We start from the raw sequence: 26686 nt of genomic DNA, 5'->3' as shown, positions 1-26686 counted from the left end.
ATGATTTTCTGTTAAGTCATGGCAATATTTATTGCTAACAAAGTAAAAAAGTGTTGCCTACTTTATGGGTTCACTCGTACCCTCACAAGTAGGCAATAAATCAAGTTTTTTTTTTGATATATTCAAACCTCTAACTTTTTTTATAATTTTTTTAATATTTTGAAATGTGTTTTTTGCAACATTTTCAATATTTTCAAAAATTTCTAGAATTTTTTTATAAAAACCTATTATTTCCGTTATCATTTTAGACACTTAATAAAAATTAATCACATTTATAAAGAAAAGGCACTTTCACACTTAAAGAAACTTAAATTTCTATAAATTGTTTTGTTTAATTCAAGGTTAAAGTACTAAAATTTTTAATACCATTAAAAAAAAAAAACAATTAATTTTTAAAAACTAGAGTTAAAAATGTTAGAAAATAATTAAATTGCAAATAAAAATCCAAACTTACCGCTGCGGCCTTCACTATCAGCTGGCTTGAGCTGTAAACCGCGGTTCATCTAAAAGAAAAAGAAAGAAAATTTTATAAATTTTTCTAAAGTCAAAGGTTTTCTTCGAAACTAATCTATTTAAAGTTGTAAGCAAAAAAAAACAAAGTTAATATTGGGTTGTTAAAATAAAATTGATTGTTACGACATGATTTGTTTGTGATTTTATGTTCGATGTTGTTGTTATTGTCGTTGCTGTTGTGGTAGTTTATGTTATTATCCTTTATCCTTGAATAATTTATTAACAATGATGTTGGCAAATTTACGGGGTTTCTGGTGTTTATAATAAATGACACAAGCAAAAAGGAAAGAGTTAAATTTAGTTTTATTTATATGCTCCTTTAGGTATGCTTTAAAATTCTAGCAAATTAATGATGTGCATATAAAGAAAAGGGACAACTATTGAGTAGCAGGATATGGAATTATTTAAAATGAGATAAAGTGGAAGTTGGAGACTCACATTTACAATAGTAAAACATTGCCTCCATTCTGAGAGACTCAATTTTATATAGAAAATTTTGTGTCTCTTTTGAGGGACTAATATTTTCTATAGAAAATTGTGTCTCTCTTTTGGAAGACTCACATTTTCTATAAAAAAGTTTGTCTCTCTTTTAAGACACTTACATTTTTTAGAGAAAATATTGTCTCTCTTTTGGGAGACTCATATTTTCTTTGAAAAATGTTGTCTCTCTTTTGGGATACACACATTTTTTAGAGAAAATTTTGTCTCACATTTCAGAGATTACATTTTTAGAGAAAATTTCTCTTTTAACAGACTCACATTTTCTATAGAAAATTTTGTCTCTCTTTTGGGAGACTTACATTTTCTATAGAATATTTTGTCTCTCTTTTAAGAGACTCAAATTTTCAATAGAATATGTTGTCTATCTTTTAAGAGACTCATATATTCTATAGAAAAGTTTGTCTCTCTTTTAAGAGACTCTCATTTTCTATAGAAAATTTTGTCTCCCTTTTAAGAGACTCACATTTTTTGTGAGATTCACATTTTCTATAGAAAATTTGTCTTTGTCTTTCTTGAGAGACTCACAATTTTTCTCTCTTTTGAGAGACTCCATGGAAAATTTTGTCCTTCTGAGAGACACATTTTCTATAGAAAATTGTTATTCTCTTTCGAAAGACTCACATTTTCTATAGAATTCTGTCTCTGTTTAGAGAATATGTTTTAACTTTAATGTTCTATCTCAACACCCAAAAAGTATGCTTTAAAACAATTTGTATTTCAACATTTACTCTTTGTTTCAACGAGATACAAATTACCCAACAGTTTTTCTGCTTAATTTACTTTATGTATGTGTTTCGCTATAGATTTTATGTTTAAACGGAATATTCAATATATTTACATTTCCCTTTTAGCTGTTATTCGATCATAAGTTGCAAACAATTTTTATTTTCAATTAAATTTTAATCAATGTCAGGGCAATGTCACTTTGCCACATAATGTTAAGTGTGTGTGTATGTGTGTGTTTTTTCCCCCAGTTGCACTACCATTTATCCACGTTTTTAAAAAATAATTTTCTGCATACGTTTATAGATTTTGCTGATTTTGTAAAAATATATAAAATGATTTCTTTTTTTTTTCGGTTAGTTACTGATGGCTGACTGAGTGATTTTGGTAAAAGAGAAACGGCCTTAGTTGGCTGGAAAATGATGATGATGGGGATGTTGCTGACTGTTTTAAATATGGTGGTGTGGACAATACTGCATTTCAACTATGTGTAAGTGTTTGTGTGTGCTTAAAGAACATTATGAGTACTTATTCATTATGCATTAAATGTAAATACGTTAAATGTTGTCCAATCATTAACATAATTGAATTACAAACATGACAGAGTCATATCGAAATTACTTGAATGTGTGTGCTTCAGTATAAGTGTATTTGTTTGTATTCTTATGTAGATGTAGGACAACAACAGCTTCTAGCTAAAGTTTGTAGTAAAAGCGTCATTAAATTTTGTTGCTGGCTGGACTGTATGCTAAAAGCTGATGCTGTTTGGTGCTGCTGCTGTTGACGCTTTTAACTGATGTCGTTTACTACGAATTGTAGTTGACTGTTTTATACAGTAAAATATTCTTGGTTGTTGCAATATTGTTTGGTCATACGTTGGCTCTTTCGGTCTTTTAGTTGGTTGCTGGTTAGCTGTTCTGGGTTTTGTGTGTATGTATATGATGATTAGTGTATATATTTTGGTTTTACGAAATTGTTGTTGACGTTAGTGTTGATGCTTTAGTGCCTCATGTTTGGTCTCCCATTGGTAAACATTACTCTTCATTGATTATTATTGAAATGCTGTAAACATACTCATGCCTAAAACACACACTATCGTTCGCTTTTACACTTACATCCGCCAAACAACACTATGGGCATAAAGTCACTGTAATATATACAAATGTTTGGAAGAGTGTTAGAGCGCGGGAAGGGGGAGTATCCTAACCCTCTGCCTTTTATAGTTAAGTGATATTGCAAAATGTTTGTGGTGGTGTATTTGTATTTGATTTTAATGGTTTTTCAGTTTTAATTACTTTGAAATATAAAGTAAAATATATTAGTTAGAAAGTCAAACTCTATTCCAACACAAACATTTTTGCAACAGTTTATTGAAACAAAATATTGCATAAAATTGTATTGGAAGTGGTATGGGGATTAAGAAATTGATTTAAATTGCTGGTGCTGTAAATGGTTTAATTATGAAATATTAAAGCCTATTTTAGGGCAAAAACATAGAGTAATGGTTTTAATTAATTAACAATTTATAAAAGAAATCAAAAGCAGAAGATACAAAAATTAATACAAATTCCCTTTCCTTTTGTAAGGCTCACTTCTTCTCTCTTTTAAGAGACTAATATTTTCTAAAGAAAAATTTGTCTCTCTTTAAAGAGAATCTTTTAAGAGACTTATATTTTCTATAGAGGTGGTGGGTTCGATTCCCACCTGTGTAATTCATCGGATTTGCTGTACATATATACATCCTCCTTTCAAACTCATTAACTAATTAACTAATTAATTAACTAACTAACTAACTAACTAACTAACTAACTAACTAACTAACTAACTAACTAACTAACTAACTAACTAACTAACTAACTAACTAACTAACCAACTAACTAACTAACTAACTAACTAACTAACTAACTAACTAACTAACTAACTAACTAACTAACTAACTAACTAACTAACTAACTAACTAACTAACTAACTAACTAACTAACTAACTAACTAACTAACTAACTAACTAACTAACTAACTAACTAACTAACTACTAACTAACTAACTAACTACTAACTAACTAACTAACTAACTAACTAACTAACTAACTAACTAACTAACTAACTAACTAACTAACTAACTAACTAACTAACTAACTAACTAACTAACTAACTAACTAACTAACTAACTAACTAACTAACTAACTAACTAACTAACTAACTAACTAACTAACTAACTAACTACACTAACTAACTAACTAACTAACTAACTACTAACTAACTAACTACTAACTAACTAACTAACTAACTAACTAACTAACTAACTAACTAACTAACTAACTAACTAACTAACTAACTAACTAACTAACTAACTAACTAACTAACTACTAACTAACTAACTAACTAACTAACTAACTAACTAACTAACTAACTAACTAACTAACTAACTAACTAACGAACTAACTAACTAACTACTAACTAACTAACTAACTAACTAACTAACTAACTAACTAACTAACTAACTAACTAACTAACTAACTAACTAACTAACTAACTAACTAACTAACTACTAACTAACTAACTAACTAACTAACTAACTAACTAACTAACTAACTAACTAACTAACTAACTAACTAACTAACTAACTAACTAACTAACTAACTAACTAACTAACTAACTAACTACTAACTAACTAACTACTAACTAACTAACTACTAACTAACTAACTAACTAACTAACTAACTAACTAACTAACTAACTAACTAACTACTAACTAACTAACTAACTAACTAACTAACTAACTAACTAACTAACTAACTATAACTACTAACTAACAACTACAACTAACTAACTAACTAACTAACTAACTAACTAACTAACTAACTAACTAACTAACTAACTAACTAACTAACTAACTAACTAACCAACCAACCAACCAACCAACCAACTAACTAACTAATTAATTAACTAACTTTTTCTATAGAAAATTTTGCCTCTCTTGTGTGAAACTCACTCTCTCCTGGAAACTCTATAGAAAATAATTTTTCTCACACACTTTCCCCAAAAACTCAAATTTACATACTTTTGGATGTTGGAATAGTTTGTGAGGAAACTACTACAAATATTAAAGAGTTAATTTAAATATGTATTGTATACTTTTTTTAGCGCTTAAATGTTAAATACGAAAGCATACTTTTGGGCTTTTGTCTCTAATTTCTTGTTAAAAAGCTTTAAAGCTTTATATTCAAAAAAATTTTCGTTGTACTAATTATCTTAAATTACTATTACAAGTGCTAATTACTTGCTAGGTTTTGAAACTTTTTTTCAATTCCATTAACTGTTAACCCCCTGGACATAGTCATGGTTAGTAAAGCGAGAGAGAGACTGATTTTACGAAATAAAAACTAAAATTTGTTAAACGCAAATTTGTTTTTAATGCCATATAGGCACACACAAATACTAAATGAGATACTAGAGCTGATCAATAAAATTAAAAATAGTGTAACCAAAAATAAAAGAAACAACTGAAAGTTAAAAAGGCTGCAAGAAAATATTTCAATATTCCTGTATACTTTCATATAATTTACCCTGTTTGTATGCAACATTTTAGTAGTAGTACATTTGGGTTTTTTTCCAAATGATTGATATTTGTTGTTGTATGTTTAAGGGGTATGTATGGGAAAAAAAAATTGTCGTTCATTGGTTGTTTTAAAACTGCAGTGTACTGTATATAGTATGAGTTGGCTGTTAGCGTTCAATAAATTGGAAAATTTTGTTTTGTATTATTGCACTTAAACGCTTGATTACATTTAGTTTAAAAGCATTTTTGCTTGTTGTAAATGTCGGGTAATGTTATTTAATGTCTATGTGTTTTAGTTGCTAGAGATTTCTGTTTCAGAAGGTTTGCAGTGGGGAGGGACAGGACAACAGAAAATTAAGTGAATTTAAGTGCAGGAAAGTCTAAACAAAATAATAAAATGAAAAACAAGCAAAAACAACAAACTTTGTAGAATTTAGTTTTAAAATAATGTAATTTTCTGGTAGCAGTTAGTGAAAATTTAATGTCATGATATTGATTTTAAATTAAATATAAAAAGGTTCAATTTGAACATGTTGTGCAAAATTTAATAAAGCATAATTTCAGGAACAAATAAGTAAATGGAGAAATGAAAATGAAAAGGAAACAATTTGCAATGAAGGTTTTAAATTTTCCATTTCTCAAGCTAACATTTTTCTTGTCCCATATCTCCCTCTTGCCTTTTGGGGCTAACAAATTTATTTAATTCCCTCTCTCTCCCTCTCGGTCTCTTGAAAACTTATTCATCCATAATTGTAAATTTCATATAATTAACATTTAGTGTTATTCAGTGCAGTCAGCCAGAGTTGAAAGTACACAAAATTTTATTTCAAAACATACTTGTTCGGTTTCCCATTTTCTACCAAAAAAAAAAAATAACATGAAATAAAAATTTTATATTCATTCTCTAATACCCAAATTGAAAAGCAAGCCAACCAAGAGGCAGACAGCTAAATGTACAAAAAATTTTCTTTACTCCCAACAAAAAAAAAGAAGTAAAATCTAAACTATAACCATATAATAAAGTTGTTGTTTTGCATAATACATAGAGCTTTTACTAATTACACAGTTGTTAAAATACATAAAACGAGCAAAAAGAATTGAAAATAAAAACTTTTTGCATACTTTTAGGTTTATAATGACTAAATGTATGCAAGCTAAAGTGAATCTATAACTACCAAAGAGACAGAGAAAGAGAGAGAGACAGGGAGATGACTTAGAAATTAACATTTAATTAGTAAACATTAACTAAAAGTATAAACTGTAAAAAGAAAATTTCGCAAAAATTTTGTTAAAAGGGCAGCAGGAATATTTTAAATGAAAATTATTGTGTTAAAATAAGGGGCATAAAATTAGGCGTTAAATGTGAAATTTTTAGGGAAATGATGAAGTAAAGTTAAAAATTATGTTCTAAATTGTGGTTATTAATTGGAATGCAATGGGGGTTTACAAAATAGTTTAGCTTTTAAAAGTTCTGTATTGATAAGAATAAAAAAAATATTAAAGCATACTTTTAGGGGACTTATAATTAAATTTAAAATTTTCAACTTAACGTTTTACTTTTTTAACATATAGAAAAGTTTTGCTATAGTTTTTCTATGTAAAAATGTTTTTGTTGAACAATTTTCTATAGAAATTATGCTTGTTGAACAATTTTCTCTTGAAAAGTGATTTCGTTGAACATTTTTCCTTAGAAAAGTGGGAGTTTTCTATATGAGTTAGTCTTCGTTGAACAGTTTTCTATAGAAAAGTGTCTTCATTGAACAGTTTTCTATAGAAAAGTTTCTTCATTGAACAGTTTTCTATAGAAAAGTTTCTTAATTGAACAGTTTTCTATAGATAAGTTTTTTCTTAAAAACGTTTTATACAAAAAGTTTCTTCATTAAACAGTTTTCTATAGAAAAGTGTCTTCATTCAAAAGTTTTCTATAGAAAAATGTCTTCATTGAACAGTTTTTTATAGAAAAATGTCTTCATTCAAAAGTTTTCTATAGAAAAGTGTCTTCATTGAACAGTTTTCTATAGAAAAGTGTCTTCATTGAACAAGTTTCTATAGAAAAGTTTCTTCATTGAGTAGTTTGAACAGCTTTCTATAGAAAAAAGTCCTCATTGAACAGGTTTCTATAGAAAAGTGTCTTCATTGATCAGTTTTCTATAGAAAAATGGCTTCATTTAACAGTTTTCTATAGAAAAGTTTCTTCATTGAACAGTTTTCTATAAAAAAAGTGTCTTCATTAAACAGTTTTCTATAGAAAAGTGTCTTCATTGAACATTTTCTCTAGAAAAGTGTCTTCATTGAACAGTTTCTAGAGAAAAGTTTCTTCATTGAACAGTTTTCAATAGAAAAGTGTATTTATTGAACAGTTTTCTATATAAAAGTGTTATTGTCGAAAGTTTTTAAAAATATTTTGTAATTATATTTTCGCATTTATTTATTAAATTTTGTTAAAACGCTCCTAAAAGTAGGCTTTAAATTAAAAAAAATCGATTGCAAACTTGCTAATAAATTTCAATAAAAATGTTTACTCTCTTTAAGAGATTATTAAAGCTTGCAAGCTAGGCTTTAGTTTTTAGTTGTAGCTCCCCTAAAAGTAGGCTAAACATTTTAAACAAATTTTTTTTTAATAATTTGTTATTAATATCTTAAGATTTCTCTAATATATCTTTTATTTAATAAAGATTTTTGTAATTTAAGGCTCTCATTTCCCCAAAATATTTATTATAACAAATACCTAAATTATAGCATACTTTTAGGTAATATATTTATATTTAACCCCTTATATTTTTTTTGGTATTGTTTATACCAAACAATATTTATAAAATATTTTATTTTATAAAATATTTTATATTAAGTTGTTTATATTGTAGTTTTTAAATGTATTTTTTTCTCAAAATTTTTCACTAGAAATTCTGTATTGTATTCCCTTTAAACAATAAGAATGTTGTTGATTTGGATTTTTTTGTTTTGTTGTTGTTTTTATTATTATATATTTATGTTGTTGTATTTTAGTGTTTCTAGTTTTCTTTTTTTGTTTTTCTATTTTGCTCTCCCATTTAATTTTAACTACATAAAATGGCAAAACGAAAATGCAATTAAAAATACGTTTTATGGCTTTGTTATTGTTACGTTGTGAATAGAAACCAAATGTACTCGTTGTAGTATGAACATACGTGTGCAGAAAATCATCTACACACAATAAATGTATAGATTTTTATTTCTAGTTGCTAGTGTTTTGTTGTTTTTTTTTTTTTTTTTGTTTTTTCAACCGACATCTTTCAGAGCTGTGTAGCAGTGGCCAAGGGAACAAAGCTTTATTATAGAGTATGTGGCACTATTTTTGCTTTGTTTTTAGATTTTTTTCCAATTTTTTTCTTATTGTTTTTTTCGCAACACCATTATATAAAGCTGTAAAAAGTGTTTTTCATTGTTAAAATAAAAATTGCATCCTCTAAAAACTATGAAAAATATAGAGAGTTTTTGTTATTGTGTTAGAGGCAAATGGGCAGGGAAAAGGGAACCACCTGATAAGGTATGTTTGTGTAGTTTAAACAACTAAACTATGGTATCTTGTTTACATCATCTGATTGTTCACTCTCTATATGTTCACTCTTATACATATATATTTTACTCTATATCTGAAAGTTTACATATGCTAGTGATGATAGCCTGAACAAACAAAATCTACAGCTTAATATTGAACTGTGTACTGGAGAGGAAAGAGTAGCAAAAATATCTAAAACGTTATGTAATAAAATACTGTACGGAAAATATCAGCTAAACATTTTTGTTATCAGAAAATTATTTATTAGAGAGGGAGAATTTATTTTATAATCTTTAAATTTAATATATTTATTAGTTTTCTTTATAAAGTATTGAAAATATAAAGAACTACTGTAAAATTTCAACACGTTTAAGAGTTATAAAAAATTTTAATAAATTTTACCACAGTGCGTATGAGTATTATTAATTGTGAGTAAATTTGTTAAAAATCTTATAAATCCCAAAGTTTTCAAGCGAGATAACTCTAACAAATCTGGTATAAAAGCTAATAGAATATAGAAACTATAAATACAATATCCCAGCTTTTGTTGTTATAATTTTTTAAAGAAAATATGACCCAAATTAAGTTTTAATTAAAATTAATTTAAATATTAAATACTTGGCTTATATATAAGTTTTTATTTATAACAACCATAAATAGAACTTTCAAATTATTGAAAACTTTTGAAAAAATTATAACTTTTCTAACGATTTCAAAGTTTTAAAAAACAAAACTACAGTACGTATGAGTATTATTAATTATGGACATGGTAACTAAAGCTCCTATAACTGCCATAGTTTTAAAGCTAGACTTTTAAAACCGAATAGAGAAAAAAGCCAATATAATACAGAAACTAGAAAAATATATTACAAGCCTTTGTTGAAAGCAAATTTCACGGTAAAACTATTTTAAAGTTGTTAACATATTTTATTTAAAAAAATCTTAACTAAAAATTTAGTTTCTTTCAAAACGAAAAAGAAATTTTTTAACTTCACTTTTCTTAAAGTAGTGTCTTCATTGAACAGTTTTCTATAGAAAAGTGTCTTCACTGAACAGGTTTCTATAGAAAAGTGTCTTCATTGAACAGTTTTCTTAAGAAAAGTGTATTCATTAAACAGTTTTCTATAGAAACGTTTTTTCTTAAAAACGTTTTCTACAAAAAGTTTCTTTATTAAACAGTTTTCTATAGAAGGGTGTATTCAATGAACAGTTTTCTATAGAAAAGTTTCTTCATTGAACAGAGTTCTATAATAAAGTGTCTTCATTGAATTGTGAAAGTGTTCTCATTGAACAGTTTTCTATAGAAAAGTGTCTTCATTGAATAGTTTTCTATAGAAAAGTGTCTTCATTAAACAGTTTTCTATAGCAAAGTGTCTTCATTGAACAGTTTTCTATAGCAAAGTGTCTTCATTGAACAGTTTTCTATATACAAAGATCTTCATTAAACAGTTTTCTATAGAAATGTTTCTTTATTAAAGCGTTTTCTACAAAAATTTTCTTCATTAAACAGTCTTCTATAGAAAAGTGTATTCATTGAACAGGTTTCTATTAAACAGTTTTCTATAGAAAAGCGTCTTCATTAAACAGTTTTCTATAGAAAATGTCTTCATTGAATAGTTTTCTATATAAATGTGTCTTCATTGTACAGTTTTCTATAGACAAGTGTATTCATGGAACAGTTTTCTATATAAATGTGTCTTCATTGTACAGTTTTCTATAGAAAAGTGTATTCATGGAACAGTTTTCTATATAAATGTGTCTTCATTGTACAGTTTTCTATAGAAAAGTGTATTCATGGAACAGTTTTCTATAGAAAAGTGTCTTCATTGAACCAATAAAGACACTTTTCTATAGAAAAGTTTTTCCTTTAAAATGTTTTCTACAAAAAGTTTCTTCATTAAACATTTTTCTGAAGAAGAATGTCTTCATTGAACAGTTTTCTATAGAAAAGTGTCTTTGTTGAACAGGTTACTACCGAAAAGTGTCTTCATTGAACAGTTTTCCATAAGAAAGTGTCTTCATTGAAGAGTTTTCTATAAAAAAGTGTCTTCGTTGAACAGTTTTCTATAGAAAAGTGTCTTCATTGAACAGGTTTCTAAAGAAAAGTATCTTCATTGAACAGTTTTCCAAAGAAAAGTGTATTTATTTAACAGTTTCTATAGAAAAGTGTCTTCGTTAAACAGTTTTCCAAAGAAAAGTTCTTTCTTTAAAACGTTTTCTACAAAAATTTTCTTCATTTAACTGTTTTCGATATATAAAAAAAATCTTAACTAAAAATTTAGTTTCCAAACTAAAAAGAAGTTTTTCAAGTTAGGTTTTCTTAAAGTATTGTAAACTATATTCTTTAGAAAAAAAATTCTCATAAATTAAGACTCTCTGCTTTTTCTACTACACCCTACTGTGTTTTCCCAGTTTTATCTTTTCAGTTTTTTCTTTCATAATCAATAATATTTTTATTATCATTTTTCAATAAAATATTTTCAATTTCTTTTTTTCTCCTATCTATATATAAAACATAAAACATTCGTTTGTGTTATTAAAAACCCTAGAGAGGGAGAAAGAGAGTGAGTGGAAAAAAGAAAAAAAGTTTCACTTAACTTGAATTTTTCGTGTTACCAAAGGCAACATCATTTGCTGCAATTGTATAAGCAAAACAATAGATAGTAGTTACGCGCTAGAGGAAAAAACTAGCTAAAAATGGAATCCATAAAAACATATAGAAAAAAATTGTTGAAAAAAAAATCAAACAAAAAAAATCCTTAACAAATTGTATTGAGTATGACATGGATAAATGCTGCTTAATCAAAAGTTAAGTGAAAGTTTTGTGCGGACAGTTTATGGACGACAAAGTTTTTTTCTTTTTTTTTTTTTTTTTGCTTTTGAAAGCACCAGCTGCAGTTGTTGTTTAACAAAAGCATCATCATATAGTATATGGAGTAGACTGCATCATCATTCAATCACATATGGTGGGGTTTTGTTAGTTCTTTCATGGACTTTACAGCAAATAGTACTTAATAAAACCTACAACAGAAAAAAAAAAACAACTATAACTACAACACCAACAGCAGCATCATCATCATTTTAATTCTGAAAAAAAGTTGTTGTATTGTAGAGTTTTGTTTGTTGAAAATTTTTAAATAAAAAAATTTCAACTGATTTGTTGTGTTATTGACTTTACTAGAGTTTTGTAAAAGCTATAGTGTTTTATGTTGTCTTTGCCTTAGTTCTGTTGTCTATTTAATGCTTAGTGAAAAAGAATATGCTGTTTTAACAACCGCCTTAAGGTAGGCTACAGTTTTTGTTGAAAGTTGTTTCTTAAAAAATCTCTTGTTTTAGAAATGAAAGACAAATTTAAGAAGAATTTAAGACATTTTAATAGGATTTGTATTGGTTTTAATTTTTTATTCAAGCACCTTTAAATATGCTTTAATTTTTCACTTTAATTTGAAAAACCTGTTAAAATGTTTCCCATTTAAGGTAAGTGTTTATTTAATGCTTTATTAATTTAGTTATATATTTCTATAATTTAGCCAAGTCACGTGAGAATAATGTTGCTGTTTGTTGTCGCGCTAACAGCAAAGTTAATTATCATTATTAGCAGCTTTTTAGGCTGAGTGAAAACCCCAACACTTGTATGCTAAACTAGTAGTTAGTGGTGTTAAAATGCAAGAGTAAAAATTATGAAAAAAAAGTGTCAAGTCAGCTAAATTATGAACAGCAAACAAATTTTATATTTATAACCTAAAAGTAGGCAATGTAATTAGCTCAGCAAAGTAAAAACAAGGTAATTTTGGTTAATTACAAAAAAAGTAAACATATTTGTTAAATAAACAAAGGTAGTGTAATTAAATAAACATAAGAGCAAGTATTTTCTATGGCAAAGAACCAATATATATTTTAACTAGTATTTAAAGCCTAAAAGTAGACTTTACAATTAGTTTTCCAAATTGAAAAGTAGCGTTATATTAAGCTCTTTTAAATATTTATATTTTTATTATATCTATTATTTTCTAAAAGAATAAATATAAACCTTTTATTGTTTTGCTTCCTAAAACGCCCCGTTGTATGCTTTATATTTTAATTTAACCCATATTAACTTTTAAGTAATTAATTCATTTGACTTTTCTATTCATTTTGTTCCAAATTTCCACTAATATTATTATAATCTAACCCCAAAAACGTTAAATAAAGCCTAATTACAGGCGTGTAAAACAAATTAATCTTTTTACACAGCAAACCAAACAATAAACCATACCCTGTTTTAAACATACTAACAGCTATAACACGATATTACTTTTTTTTTAAATGGAAGAAAAAAATTAAAAATAAAACCAAAATTGTATATTGATTAGCCTAAAAATATAATCATTATTTTATTATAAACGCCTAAAAGTATATGCAAATTGTTTTGGTTAAAATAATAAATTACTAACTAATGTGTAAACCTACCAGCATTAAATGACATTTTTATTAAAATAAAACAAATTAGGGAAGGTCTTTCTCTTTAAAAAAATATCACAAATATAGTTGGTATAGCCTGCCTGCAGGAGTTTTTATTTCATATTTTCTATTGCCCAATTTTAGGCGTTTTCTTTATTTTCTGTCTTTTATTAAAAAATATTTAAATATTTGTTTAATTCAGTTACTTTGCGTTTAATTTCTATCATTTAACGTATTTAAATTGCCATAAATTATATTGTTATAATATAATTTAAATGTTTCCAACAAAGCAGTGGGTGCTTTTTTTTTCTCTATTCTACTAATATAACTTTATTTTCCTAGTTGCTGGCGTTATAAGTTTATTATGTGTGCGTTTTTTTTTTCCATTTCTGAATTTTTAATTGTCCCAAAATTAACTTAATTACTATACTATTAATTATTTAAACTATAGTTTTACATACACAAACACAACGGTAGACATGCTTTCATTTAATATTTTTCGGTGTTTTATAAATTTATTTAGCGGTTGTAGCTTTTTGTATTGTGTGAGTAGTAGTTGACCAGTTTGTTTATGGTCAAAATGTTTTTGAAAATGGTTTATATTTAAATATTTATATTTATGGCTGTAACTAATTTTAAGGTATTTAGGCTTAGTGTGGAATAATTAGGTTTACATGGGGTGGGGATGAAAAAACCAGCAAAATCATTAAAGCAGAAAAATATTACGTTTTATTTCGATGGTTTTAATAATATCAGTATTTTTTTAAATATTTTAATTCCTCATTTATAAACAGTAGTAAAAATTAAGGGTGTAATTTATTTTAAAAATATTCATAACTTAACTGAACTAGAAAAGAACCAGAACAGAACTAGAAGGAAACTTCAACTGAACTAGAACTGAACTAGAAGTAAACTAGAACTGAACTAAAAATGAACTAGAACTGAATTAGAACTGAATTAGAACTGAACTGGAACTGAACTAGAACTGAACTTCAACTGAACTAGAACTGAACTAGAACTGAACTAGAGCTGAACTAGAACTGAACTAGAACTGAACTAGAACTGAACTAGAACTGAACTAGAACTGAACTAGAACTGAACTAGAACTGAACTAGAACTGAACTAGAACTGAACTAGAACTGAACTAGAACTGAACTAGAACTGAACTAGAACTGAACTAGAACTAGAACTGAACTAGAACTGAACTAGAACTGAACTAGAACTGAACTAGAACTGAACTAGAACTGAACTAGAACTGAACTAGAACTGAACTAGAACTGAACTAGAACTGAACTAGAACTGAACTAGAACTGAACTAGAACTGAACTAGAACTGAACTAGAACTTAACTAGAACTGAACTAGAACTGAACTAGAACTGAACTAGAACTGAACTAGAACTGAACTAGAAATGAACTAGAACTGAACTAGAACTGAACTAGAACTGAACTAGAACTGAACTAGAACTGAACTAGAACTGAACTAGAACTGAACTAGAACTGAACTAGAACTGAACTAGCACTGAACGAGAACTGAACTAGAACTGAACTAGAACTGAACTAGAACTGAACTAGAACTGAACTAGAACTGAACTAGAACTGAACTAGAACTGAACTAGAACTGAACTAGAACTGAACTAGAACTGAACTAGAACTGAACTAGAACTCAACTAGAACTGAACTAGAACTGAACTAGAACTCAACTAGAACTGAACTAGAACTGAACTAGAACTGAACTAGAACTGAACTAGAACTGAACTAGAACTCAACTAGAACTGAACTAGAACTGAACTAGAACTGAACTAGAACTGAACTAGAACTGATAACTAGGAACTGAACTAGAACTGAACTAGAACTTGAACTAGAACTGAACTAGAACTGAACTAAGAACTGAACTATAGAACTGAACTAGAACTGAACTAGAACTGAACTAGAACTGGAACTAGAACTGAACTAGAACTGAACTAGAACTGAACTAGAACTGAACTAGAACCTGAACTAGAACTGAACTAGAACTGAAACTAGAACTGAACTAGAACTGAACTAGAACTGAACTAGAACTGAACTAGAACTGAACTAGAACTGAACTGAAACTAGAACTGAACTAGAACTGAACTAGAACTGAAACTAGAAACTGAACTAGAACTGAACTAGAACTGAACTAGAACTGAACTAGAACTGAACTAGAACTGAACTAGAACTGAACTAGAACTGAACTAGAACTGAAATAGGAACTGAACTAGAACTCGGAACTAGAACTGAACTAGAACTGAACTAGAACTGAACTAGAACTGAACTAGAACTGAACTAGAACTGAACTAGAACTGAACTAGAACTGAACTAGAACTGAACTAGAACTGAACTAGAACTGAACTAGAACTGAACTAGAACTGAACTAGAACTGAACTAGAACTGAACTAGAACTGAACTAGAACTGAACTAGAACTGAACTAGAACTGAACTAGAACTGAACTAGAACTGAACTAGAACTGAACTAGAACTGAACTAGAACTGAACTAGAACTGAACTAGAACTGAACTAGAACTGAACTAGAACTGAACTAGAACTGAACTAGAACTGAACTAGAACTGAACTAGAACTGAACTAGAACTGAACTAGAACTGAACTAGAACTGAACTAGAACTGAACTAGAACTGAACTAGAACTGAACTAGAACTGAACTAGAACTGAACTAGAACTGAACTAGAACTGAACTAGAACTGAACTAGAACTGAACTAGAACTGAACTAGAACTGAACTAGAACTGAACTAGAACTGAACTAGAACTGAACTAGAACTGAACTAGAACTGAACTAGAACTGAACTAGAACTGAACTAGAACTGAACTAGAACTGAACTAGAACTGAACTAGAACTGAACTAGAACTGAACTAGAACTGAACTAGAACTGAACTAGAACTGAACTAGAACTGAACTAGAACTGAACTAGAACTGAACTAGAACTGAACTAGAACTGAACTAGAACTGAACTAGAACTGAACTAGAACTGAACTAGAACTGAACTAAACTGAACTAGAACTGAACTAGAACTGAACTAGAACTGAACTGAACTGACGAACTGAACTAGAACTGAACTAGAACTGAACTAGAACTGAACTAGAAGAACTAGAAGACTGAACTAGAACTGAACTAGAACTGAACTAGAACTGAACTAGAACTGAACTAGAACTGAACTAGAACTGAACTAGAACTGAACTAGAACTGAACTAGAACTGAACTAGAACTGAACTAGAACTGAACTAGAACTGAACTAGAACTGAACTAGAACTGAACTAGAACTGAACTAGAACTGAACTAGAACTGAACTAGAACTGAACTAGAACTGAACTAGAACTGAACTAGAACTGAACTAGAACTGAACTAGAACTGAACTAGAACTGAACTAGAACTGAACTAGAACTGAACTAGAACTGAACTAGAACTGAACTAGAACTGAACTAAACTGAACTAGAACTGAACTAGAACTGAACTATAATTGAACTAGAACTGAACTAGAACTGAACTAGAACTGAACTAGAACTGAACTAGAACTGAACTAGAACTGAACTAGACTAACTAGAACTGAACTAGAACTGAACTAGAACTGAACTAGAACTGAACTAGAACTGAACTAGAACTGAACTAGAACTGAACTAGAACTGAACTAGAACTGAACTAGAACTGAACTAGAACTGAACTAGAACTGAACTAGAACTGAACTAGAACTGAACTAGAACTGACTAGAACTCAACTAGAACTGAACTAGAACTGAGAACTCAACTAGAACTGAACTAGAACTCAACTAAAACTGAACTAGAATTGAAAGGAACTAGAACTTGAGGCTTTTGTTATATAACTATTGGAGTTATAAGATTTTAAAGAAAATAGTACATAAATAATAATACTCATACGCACAGTAGTGCATATTTTAAAAATATATATAAATATTTCTTTAACTTTTCAATAATTTAATTACGCAATGTTTGCATTTGCTTTATCAGAACCATATTTCGTTTGAGATTCCACATTTTATTAATTTTTTTAACTTTATTTGTAGAAATTAAATTTATATATAAAAGTTTTTGTTTACAATTTTTTATCCTAGAAAACAACCTAAAAGTATACTATGAATTTTTTTTTTAGTTTGTTATAGTTTAGTTTTAAGGTATTCTTTTTTGAAATTATTTGTCTATGTTTTTGTGTTAACCTAAATTTCTATCTTCTACAGAAAACTATTTCATTTTATAACATTTATTTAATTTAATTTCTTATTTTTTGAGGGAAAAATTCTCACAAAAACTTATGCCTACTTTAAGGGTCTTTCAAAAAAATTTTTGTTTTCATTTTGTTAATTTAAACATCAAAAAGGTTTTATTTTCTTTCATATATGATATATGTCATCTAGGTATATTAAATTTAATTCCCCTGCCTTTGCTTTAATATACCTCAAAATGTTCTGCTTAGATCTTTATCTACAGCTTTTATACAGGCAATCAATATTATTACATTTAAACACAAAAAGACTAGAAGTTTTTTTTCGAAAAACTTTTGTATAGAATCTTGTGTATATGTTTGCCTTTTTCAAAATCATTTATATATACACAAGACACTTTTTTGCCTATTCCGTTGCCAATCAAAATATCAAAAGCAGATACTCAATAAACACACTCATCAGAAAAAAAAAATATACTGGGTTTTTTTTGTTTGTTGTCATCTTATTTGAAAGTATACCTTTATCAAAAAGTGTATATAAAATATCAATAAAATTGTAGAAAATATTCCAAATATAACAAAAATGTCAAAAAGTAATAAGAAATATATAACAAGTAGAAAATGTGTAAGAGGAAAAAAAAATATAATAAATATTCTATATAACAAACTAGCACTTCAAACAGGACAGTAAATTGTAAACATACATGGCTGCCATGTATGTTTATTTGTGTCCCACATGTCTCTCTACCCCAAGTGTTACAAATATGAATGACTTTTATAAAAAGAAAATGGAATAAAGAAAGATGAAAAGTAGTAATTTATATGTATAAGCAAAGTATATAGTGGTGGTTGCTGTTGTATAATAACAAAATTAAGTCAAGAAAGACCTCTCACAGTGGTGTTGGTTGCTTGGTATATAACTTTCATTAAGTGTATGCATATGATGTGTTATTAGTTTTCTTTTTAAAACTTGTTGTATTTTTTTTGCATGACAAGCATATTGGTTGTCATTTTAACATAAATATACAAACAAACTACAACCATACATATGGATGTATCTACATATATGTAACATGTTGATGATCAAGTTAAAGATATGAAAATTCGAACTACTGTTCTTGAACAGAATCTTTAGTAACTTAAGGAGAAAGGAAAAATGTGTAAGAAAATTTTCATTTCTGAAATGAAAGCTGCTTTGTACTCAGTCACCATTACAATTATTGAAAGGTTACCTGGCAACTTAAGGTAGATGTTATATGTTATAAGTTGTTAAAAAGGAAAGGAAAAAAATGCTACAAATTTTCATTTGAATAAATTTTAATAAGAAGAAAATGTTATAAATTAAGGGAATAGTTTAAAGAATTTTAAAGTAGAATAAACATGAAAGAAGTGAATGTAATGTAAAAGGACATACAGGACGTATGAGTGTTATCAATTTTTGAAAACGGTTTAAGTAATACTTAAGGCTAGAAAAGCGTTTAATAACTGAAATAAAACCTTAAAACTAATTACTGAAAAAATTACTACTGAACGTATGAGTTATATTAGAATTTTTGTAATGTTTTTGTGTAACTCATACGCACTGTGTATTTTTTTGTGGAAATCAATACCTGTAATAAGTTTCACACTAACTAACCAACTAACTAACTAACTAACTAACTAACTAACTAACTAACTAACTAACTAACTAACTAACTAACTAACTAACTAACTAACTAACTAACTAACTAACTAACTAACTAACTAACTAACTAACTAACTAACTAACTACTAACTAACCTAACTAACTAACTAACTAACTACCTAACTACTAACTAACTAACTAACTAACTAACTAACTAACTAACTAACTAACTAAACTACTAACTAACTAACTACTAACTAACTAACCTAACTAACTAACTAACTAACTAACTAACTAACTAACTAACTAACTAACTAACTAACTAACTAACTAACTAACTAACTAACTAACTAACTAACTACTAACTAACTACTACTAACTAACTAACTAACTACTAACTAACTAACTAACTAACTAACTAACTAACTAACTAACTAACTACACTAACTAACTAACTAACTAACTAACTAACTAACTAACTAACTAACTAACTAACTAACTAACTAACTAACTAACTAACTACTAACTAACTAACTAACTAACTAACTACTAACTAACTAACTAACTAACTACTAACTAACGAACTAACTAACTAACTAACTACTAACTAACTAACTAACCTAAACTAACTAACTAACTACTAACTAACTAACTAACTAACTAACTAACTAACTAACTAACTAACTAACTAACTAACTAACTAACTAACTAACTACTACTAACTAACTACTAACTAACTAACTAACTAACTAACTAACTAACTAACTAACTAACTAACTAACTAACTACACTAACAACTAACTAACTACTAACTACCTAACTAACTAACTAACTAACTAACTAACTAACTAACTAAACTAACTAACTAACTAACTAACTAACTAAGAACTAACTAACTAACTAACTACTTAACTAACTAACTAACTACTAACTAACTAACTAACTAACTAACTACTAACGAACTAACTAAACTAACTAACTAACTAACTAACTAACTAACTAACTAACTAACTAACTAACTAACTACTTAATGCTTGCTGAAGTTATAATCATTTGAAATAATCACAATATAATTAATAGTACTCATACGCATTGTAGTGCAATTTTTATTAAAAATTATTTATTTTTAAACAGGCATTTTCTAGAAAAATTTAAATAAAATGAATTTATAAAAAAAAGATAAATACCTTTATTAAAGTTTATTCAATAGTTTTTATATTTAATTTTTTTAAATTTTTAAATTTAATAACAAAAAATATAAATTTAAAAACATTTTCTAAATACTATCTTTATTTTATAAAACATTTCTATATTTGTATTATTGATTATGCACATCACGTATATTAATTGATATCTAGCCAAACACAATCAGAGTGATGATACGATACGAGGCAGTGAGCCTCCCAAAAAAAAGGCAACACAAAACTACATTTTACTAACAGCTATTACTACTACCCCTTTACAAAAGTCCCAAAAATATGCTACAAATATGGTAGAAAACAATACAATATATATGACGTTTACCACCCCCCCCCCCCCCCCCCCCCCCCCCAAAAAAAAAAACTATGGATGCTTTTTGATGTCTTGCAGTTGTAGTAATGATGGTATTGCTATGGCAAGAAAAAAACAAATATGTTTCCACAGTGTTCATTTAATATGATGATGTTCAAAACCAATATTATATTGAAATCATAGTGTATGAATGTGGACTCAATTTTTAAACTCTGATAATAATGATGATGAGTATGACGACGTATCGATTGCATGCACGAATGTGCATGATTATACTCGAACATGTTGTGTGTATGTAAGGATATTTTTTTTTTCCTTTTTTACTGGTATACATGTATGTGTGTTTACTCTATGTACACATGTGAGTTCAATTGGAAAATCGTGAGGAGTTTGAAAGCAAATATACTCAGTTACATACATATACTCACAACTAAATGAACACAGAAAAATAAAAGTTGTGTGTGTATGTGTGTTTGTTTTTTTTGTAAAACATCCTGCTCTTCTTTTTTGTTTTGTTCTATATGTATGTATTGTAGCCATATGATGGAAAATCACGAAAATCTATTTAGCTCGATATGCTGTAAAGTATGCTAGCAAATGCAGTTAAGCATTAAATTGTTACTCAACAAGAAAAAAAAATTGTTTTTTTTTTTTCAACGAGTTGTATAAAGCAGTTGAAGATGAAAAAAAATCATATAAAAAATTGGATCAAGAGAAAATTGCTAACAAATTCACAATTGAATTATTAAAGCTCTTCAATTTTTTGTTGTATTTGTTATGAGTTCAATGAAAAAAAAGAGAAAAAATCAGCTAAATTCTAAAAAATTTAAAGCATAATTTAAGGACATATTAAAGAACATATAAATCCTTAATTATTTACAGCAGATTTTTCTAAAGAAAAATGTTTTAGAAGATAAATTTGCAAAACAAAATAAAGTATTGCCTACTCTTAAGACTTTAATGTAAATGTTGGTTAACAGAGTATTGTTTTCTCTAAATTGTTAAAGACTCTTTAAATACATTTTAGCTTCTTTTTAAAAGTGTAAAATATGTTGCCAAATTTTTCAAGGCGGTCACTTTTGGCCTACTGTAGCTCAACAAGTATTTCAACAGGCTGCTTGCATCATACATATTCCGAAAACTAACCTCCCTCTCTTCTTTTGTACATTTTATTTGATTTTTATTCTCAATTTATAAAAATGCTAATTATATTCTTTAAAAATTTAACAAAAAATTCTCAGAAACTAAAAAATTTTTGTTTTAAACTCATTGCCTACTTTAAGGAGCTTGTTATGTTTAGCTTTAGTTAAAGCATACAAACAAAATTTTGTTTGTATCTAACAAATTTTCCAACTAATTAATTGAAGTTCAAATATCATACAAACAAACACAAATACAATATGTATGCTTATATGCAAGAGCTCAAAAAAGCAATACACTTTAATTTGAAAACAAAAACTTTTAGCATACATTTTAGGCTGAAAAACAAAAAAATGACAGAAGCTTTAAAAATATACTTTTGGCCATATCCTTTTTCAGTTCAAACTTTTAGTGCAATGAGTATGAGTATGTATGTATTTTGTGTACATTTGCTTGTGTATGTGCAAGTGACATTTGCTTTTTGAAAATTCATAACATTTGAAATTCTAAAAACGATTTTCTTTATTTGTACGTTTCACAAACCATTCTATGCATGTAGTCATGTGTAAAAACATAAGCTTGTGCTTGGGTATGTTTTTGAAAATTTAACAAATACACTTGCATAGAAATATACATATAGAAAAACACATCGAAATACTTTGAAATATCTATATGTTTGTAAAATCATGTATAAATGTGAGAAAGTAGAAAACAAACAGCAACAAAGACCAATAAAATCATATAAAAAGTTACTACCAATAAACTTGTAGTGTATTTAAATTAGGGCGAACATTGCAATTAAGAAAATCAAGGGAAAGAAGCAGAATTGGAACTGAACTAGAACTGAACTAGAACTGAACTGAACTAGAACTGAACTAGAACTGAACTAGAACTGAACTAGAACTGAACTAGAACTGAACTAGAACTGAACTAGAACTGAACTAGAACTGAACTAGAACTGAACTAGAACTGAACTAAGGAACTAGAACTGAACTAGAACTGAACTAGAGCTGAACTAGAACTGAACTAGAACTGAACTAGAACTGAACTGAACTGAACTAGAACTGAACTAGAACTGAACAGAACTGAACTAGAACTGAACTAGAACTGAACTAGAACTGAACTAGAACTGAACTAGAACTAGAACTAGAACTGAACTAGAACTAGACTGAACTAGAACTAGAACTGAACTAGAACTAGAACTGAACTAGAACTAGAACTGAACTAGAACTAGAACTGAACTAGAACTAGAACTGAACTAGAACTGAACTAGAACTGAACTAGAACTGAACTAGAACTGAACTAGAACTGAACTAGAACTGAACTAGAACTGAACTAGAACTGAACTAGAACTGAACTAGAACTGAACTAGAACTGAACTAGAACTGAACTAGAACTGAACTAGAACTGAACTAGAACTGAACTAGACAGACAAACTGAACTAGAACTGAACTAGACTGAACTAGAACTGAACTAGAAACTGAACTAGAACTGAACTAGACACTGAACTAGAACTGAACTAGAACTGAACTAGAACTGAACTAGAACTGAACTAGAACTGAACTAGAAACTGAACTAGAATGAACTAGAACTGAACTAGAACTGAACTAGAAACTGAACTAGAACTGAACTAGAACTGAACTAGAACTGAACTAGAACTGAACTAGAACTGAACTAGAACTGAACTAGAAATGAACTAAAACTAGAACTATTTTTAAGGGATCCCCTAAAATTTTAGCAGTTTTCCAAAAATTCTGAGAAAAAACTCTATTCCTAGTTTTTATAAACATATTCTACTGCACAAAGTGATTTAGTTTAGTTTTTGTGTTGTTTTTATACTCTATTTCTTGTTTTTTAATATTTTTTTTGGAGAATTTTCAATTTGAATTTCAAACTACTTTTATAAACTGAGTAAATATTGTAGATTATTTTAAAGTACTTGCATAAAATGCAGAAAGACAAAAAGTATATGATAAAAACAAAAAAACTTTAGTTTATTATATTTGTTAAAGAGTTATAAAAAGCTGAAATAAGTTTTTGTTTAAATTTTCTACTAAACAATTACCCCACTAATAACATACATATATTTGTATATAGAAAAGAAATTTAACAAAATTTTTAAATTTTTATTTTTAAAGGATTATTATTTTATAAAGACAATAAAAAAATAAGAAAGACGCGTCATATTTTATAACCACATCACACTACTAACCCTTCTTTATTATAGATATTTTTATGATTATATAATATTTTATGGCCAGCTGAAAAGTATGCTATAAAAATTGTTTCTAAAATTTTTGAAATTTTTATGTATGGTTGGAAAATGATGAAATGAATATGAAGGAACATATAAAACTGTTAACGTTCAATTTAAAGTTACTTTTATATGTTATGCTTAAACTAAAGTCTTTTTTAAAGATGTTGGGTATTAAAACTTATGGCCTACTTTAAGGCTGTTTAGCTACCCTAAAGTAGAGTATGTAAGTTGTATATAAATTTAATGTTTAACAAATCTAATCTCATAAAATCTACTTGAAAAATATATAACATAAATGTTAATATGTTTATTTTTTGTTTAAGGCGAAATAAAAATCATTGCCGCTGTTTAGGCTTAAGCCTTTTACAGATCATAATAAAATTTTAAACATTTTTTTTATTGGAGTATTTCAAAGATGAAAAAGCTTTTAGATAGACTTGACATTATCTATAGAAAAGTTTTAGTTTAATGTCTTGATATGAAAAATTTCTATAGAAAACTTTTAGCTCAATGTCTTGATATGATAAATCTTTATATCAATGTTATGATATGAAATGTTTTCTAAAGAAAATTTTTTTGTCTCTAAAAAAATCTGAATATATAATAATACATATTACATTTAGCTTTATAAATAATTACCTCCCTTATGATAAAAGGCCATATTTACCATTTTAGAGAATATCATTAACATTTGATTGATAGACAACTAGAAAATTGTATTAAACTTGAGATTTCTGTTAAAATTCTAACATATTTTTATACATTTACTGCTACTTGAATCCTGTCATTGAGATAATGCAATAATATATAATCAATTGGAAAATTCTATTACGTGATTTCTTAAGGGTTGTAGAAGACAAACTGTCATTTGCTGGAGAAATATAAGGGTTTTTGTCGGCTTGTTTTCCTTTATAGAATGGACAAAAGCTATAATTTATGTTTTTTTTTTTTTTTTGTTTTGTTAGAAATATATTAACATTTTGTATTTGATTAAGGCTTAAAAGCATAAAATATTTAAATACTATAATTAAGCAATGGAAATGAAAACAACAATAGTATTAAAAGATAGACACACATGTTTACAATATTAAGGGGAAAAGCACACTAAATGTTGACACGTGACCAAAACTACAAGATAAAGCTAAGATATTTTGAAGCAAAGACATATTTACATAATTGAAGGTATTTGTTTCCAAAGATTTCTTTTAACTATTGTTGTATTGATTAAAGTAATTGACACCTAGTTAACACCTTATTAAAGTATAAATTAATCATAAGGAAAAAACCTTTTTCAATTCAATAAAATTTATCTTTTTTCTTTCTCATTATTCCTCTATTGCATAATGAACAAAATATCTTATGACTGCTGTTTATAGCCTGTCCACAACCCTGTTTTTTTATTCAGCAATTAGTCCTTTTTTTCTAATGTGTTGTTTTCTATACATCTAATACTTTTTCAAGTGCTTTGCTTAGAGGCCTGCATTTAGGGTTGTTTTAATTTTTATTCATTCACAAAAAATTTCTTTCGCAGAAAATCTATTCCAATTAGAAAATTTTATTTTCTTCTAACAACTTCCCTTCTTACTAAACATGTAATTTTCCCTTAGGCACGTGTGCGTGCCGCTTATTTCAAAAAAAAAAAAACCAGCCGCCTTTCTTTATCGCACAACTAAATTAAAATAATTTTTTTTATTACTTTAACAAGGGATTTCTAATGCACATGCATTTCTATATCTAAAAAAAAAGGGTTGTATTCCTCTTATATAGTTGTAAGTATTTTTTATGGAATTATTAATTATATTTTTATATTTCTCTATTAAAATTAGTTTTATTAGGAAAATTTCTCTATTAAAAAAAGGGTTAAAACTAGGCAAGAAATTTTAATTTCAGGCCATAAATATGTCACAACAGAAAAGTTGACCTTTAAACCTTTTGTTTAAATGACATAAAGGAAAAGTATAAAAATGATTTCCGGTTTTGTTTTTGACGTGTTATATGTCAAATATGTAAAGCATAGATTTAGGGTTTATTTATGTTAGAAGGAAACAAAAACTGGTTATTAAATAAACTGACCCATACTTAGTTATCTCAATAAAGATCTCCAAAATATATATACAGGCAGCTTTTGTATATTGAATACAATTTAATGTTAGAAAAAAGTAGACAAACTCGTTTTTAAAAAAGTTTAATTCAATGTTCGCTTTACACTGTACAACATTTCCGTTAATCAAGGCTTTAGTTTAACTTAGAGAATAATTTCAATTTAAAACCGCCTAAAAACAGGCAATACATATTACTCCACTCAATAGTCAATGCAGTATTCAGTATAAATCTAGATATCTTAATAGATTTTCTATAGAAAATTTTTCATGAAACGTTGTCTTGACATCATAGAGTCATCTTGACCTAAAAATTTTTCATGTCAAGCCATTGACCTAAATATTTTCTATAGAAAATTTTTCATGTCAAGCTATTGACCTAAACATTTTCTATAGAAAATTTCTTATATCAAGACATTACCCTAAACATTTTCTATAGAAAATTTTTCATGTTAAGCTATTGACCTAAACATTTTCTAAGAAAATTGTTCATGTCAAGCTATTGACCTAAACATTTTCTATACAAAATTTTTCATGTCAAGCTATTGACCTTAAGATTTTCTATAGAAATTT

The 26686-nt window shown here is 27.6% G+C and overlaps 1 protein-coding gene across 1 annotated transcript in view; it reads right to left on the bottom strand.

Annotated features, from left to right (window-relative positions):
• Positions 1-255: 255 nt before the first annotated feature.
• LOC119610951 overlaps positions 256-26686 on the bottom strand; it is a 66707-nt gene continuing 40276 nt past the window's right edge. The window contains exon 3 of the mRNA XM_037966375.1: positions 256-503. Within this exon, the coding sequence (XP_037822303.1) occupies positions 426-503 (78 nt within the window). The 3' untranslated portion in view covers positions 256-425. The remainder of the gene's footprint in view (positions 504-26686) is intronic.

Source organism: Lucilia sericata, unplaced genomic scaffold (assembly GCF_015586225.1).
Source record: "Lucilia sericata isolate MDLA Ls3-8-SP2 unplaced genomic scaffold, ASM1558622v1 Contig001321F_arrow, whole genome shotgun sequence".
Taxonomy (NCBI): domain Eukaryota; kingdom Metazoa; phylum Arthropoda; class Insecta; order Diptera; family Calliphoridae; genus Lucilia; species Lucilia sericata.
This window is presented reverse-complemented; position numbering and strand designations above follow the sequence as displayed.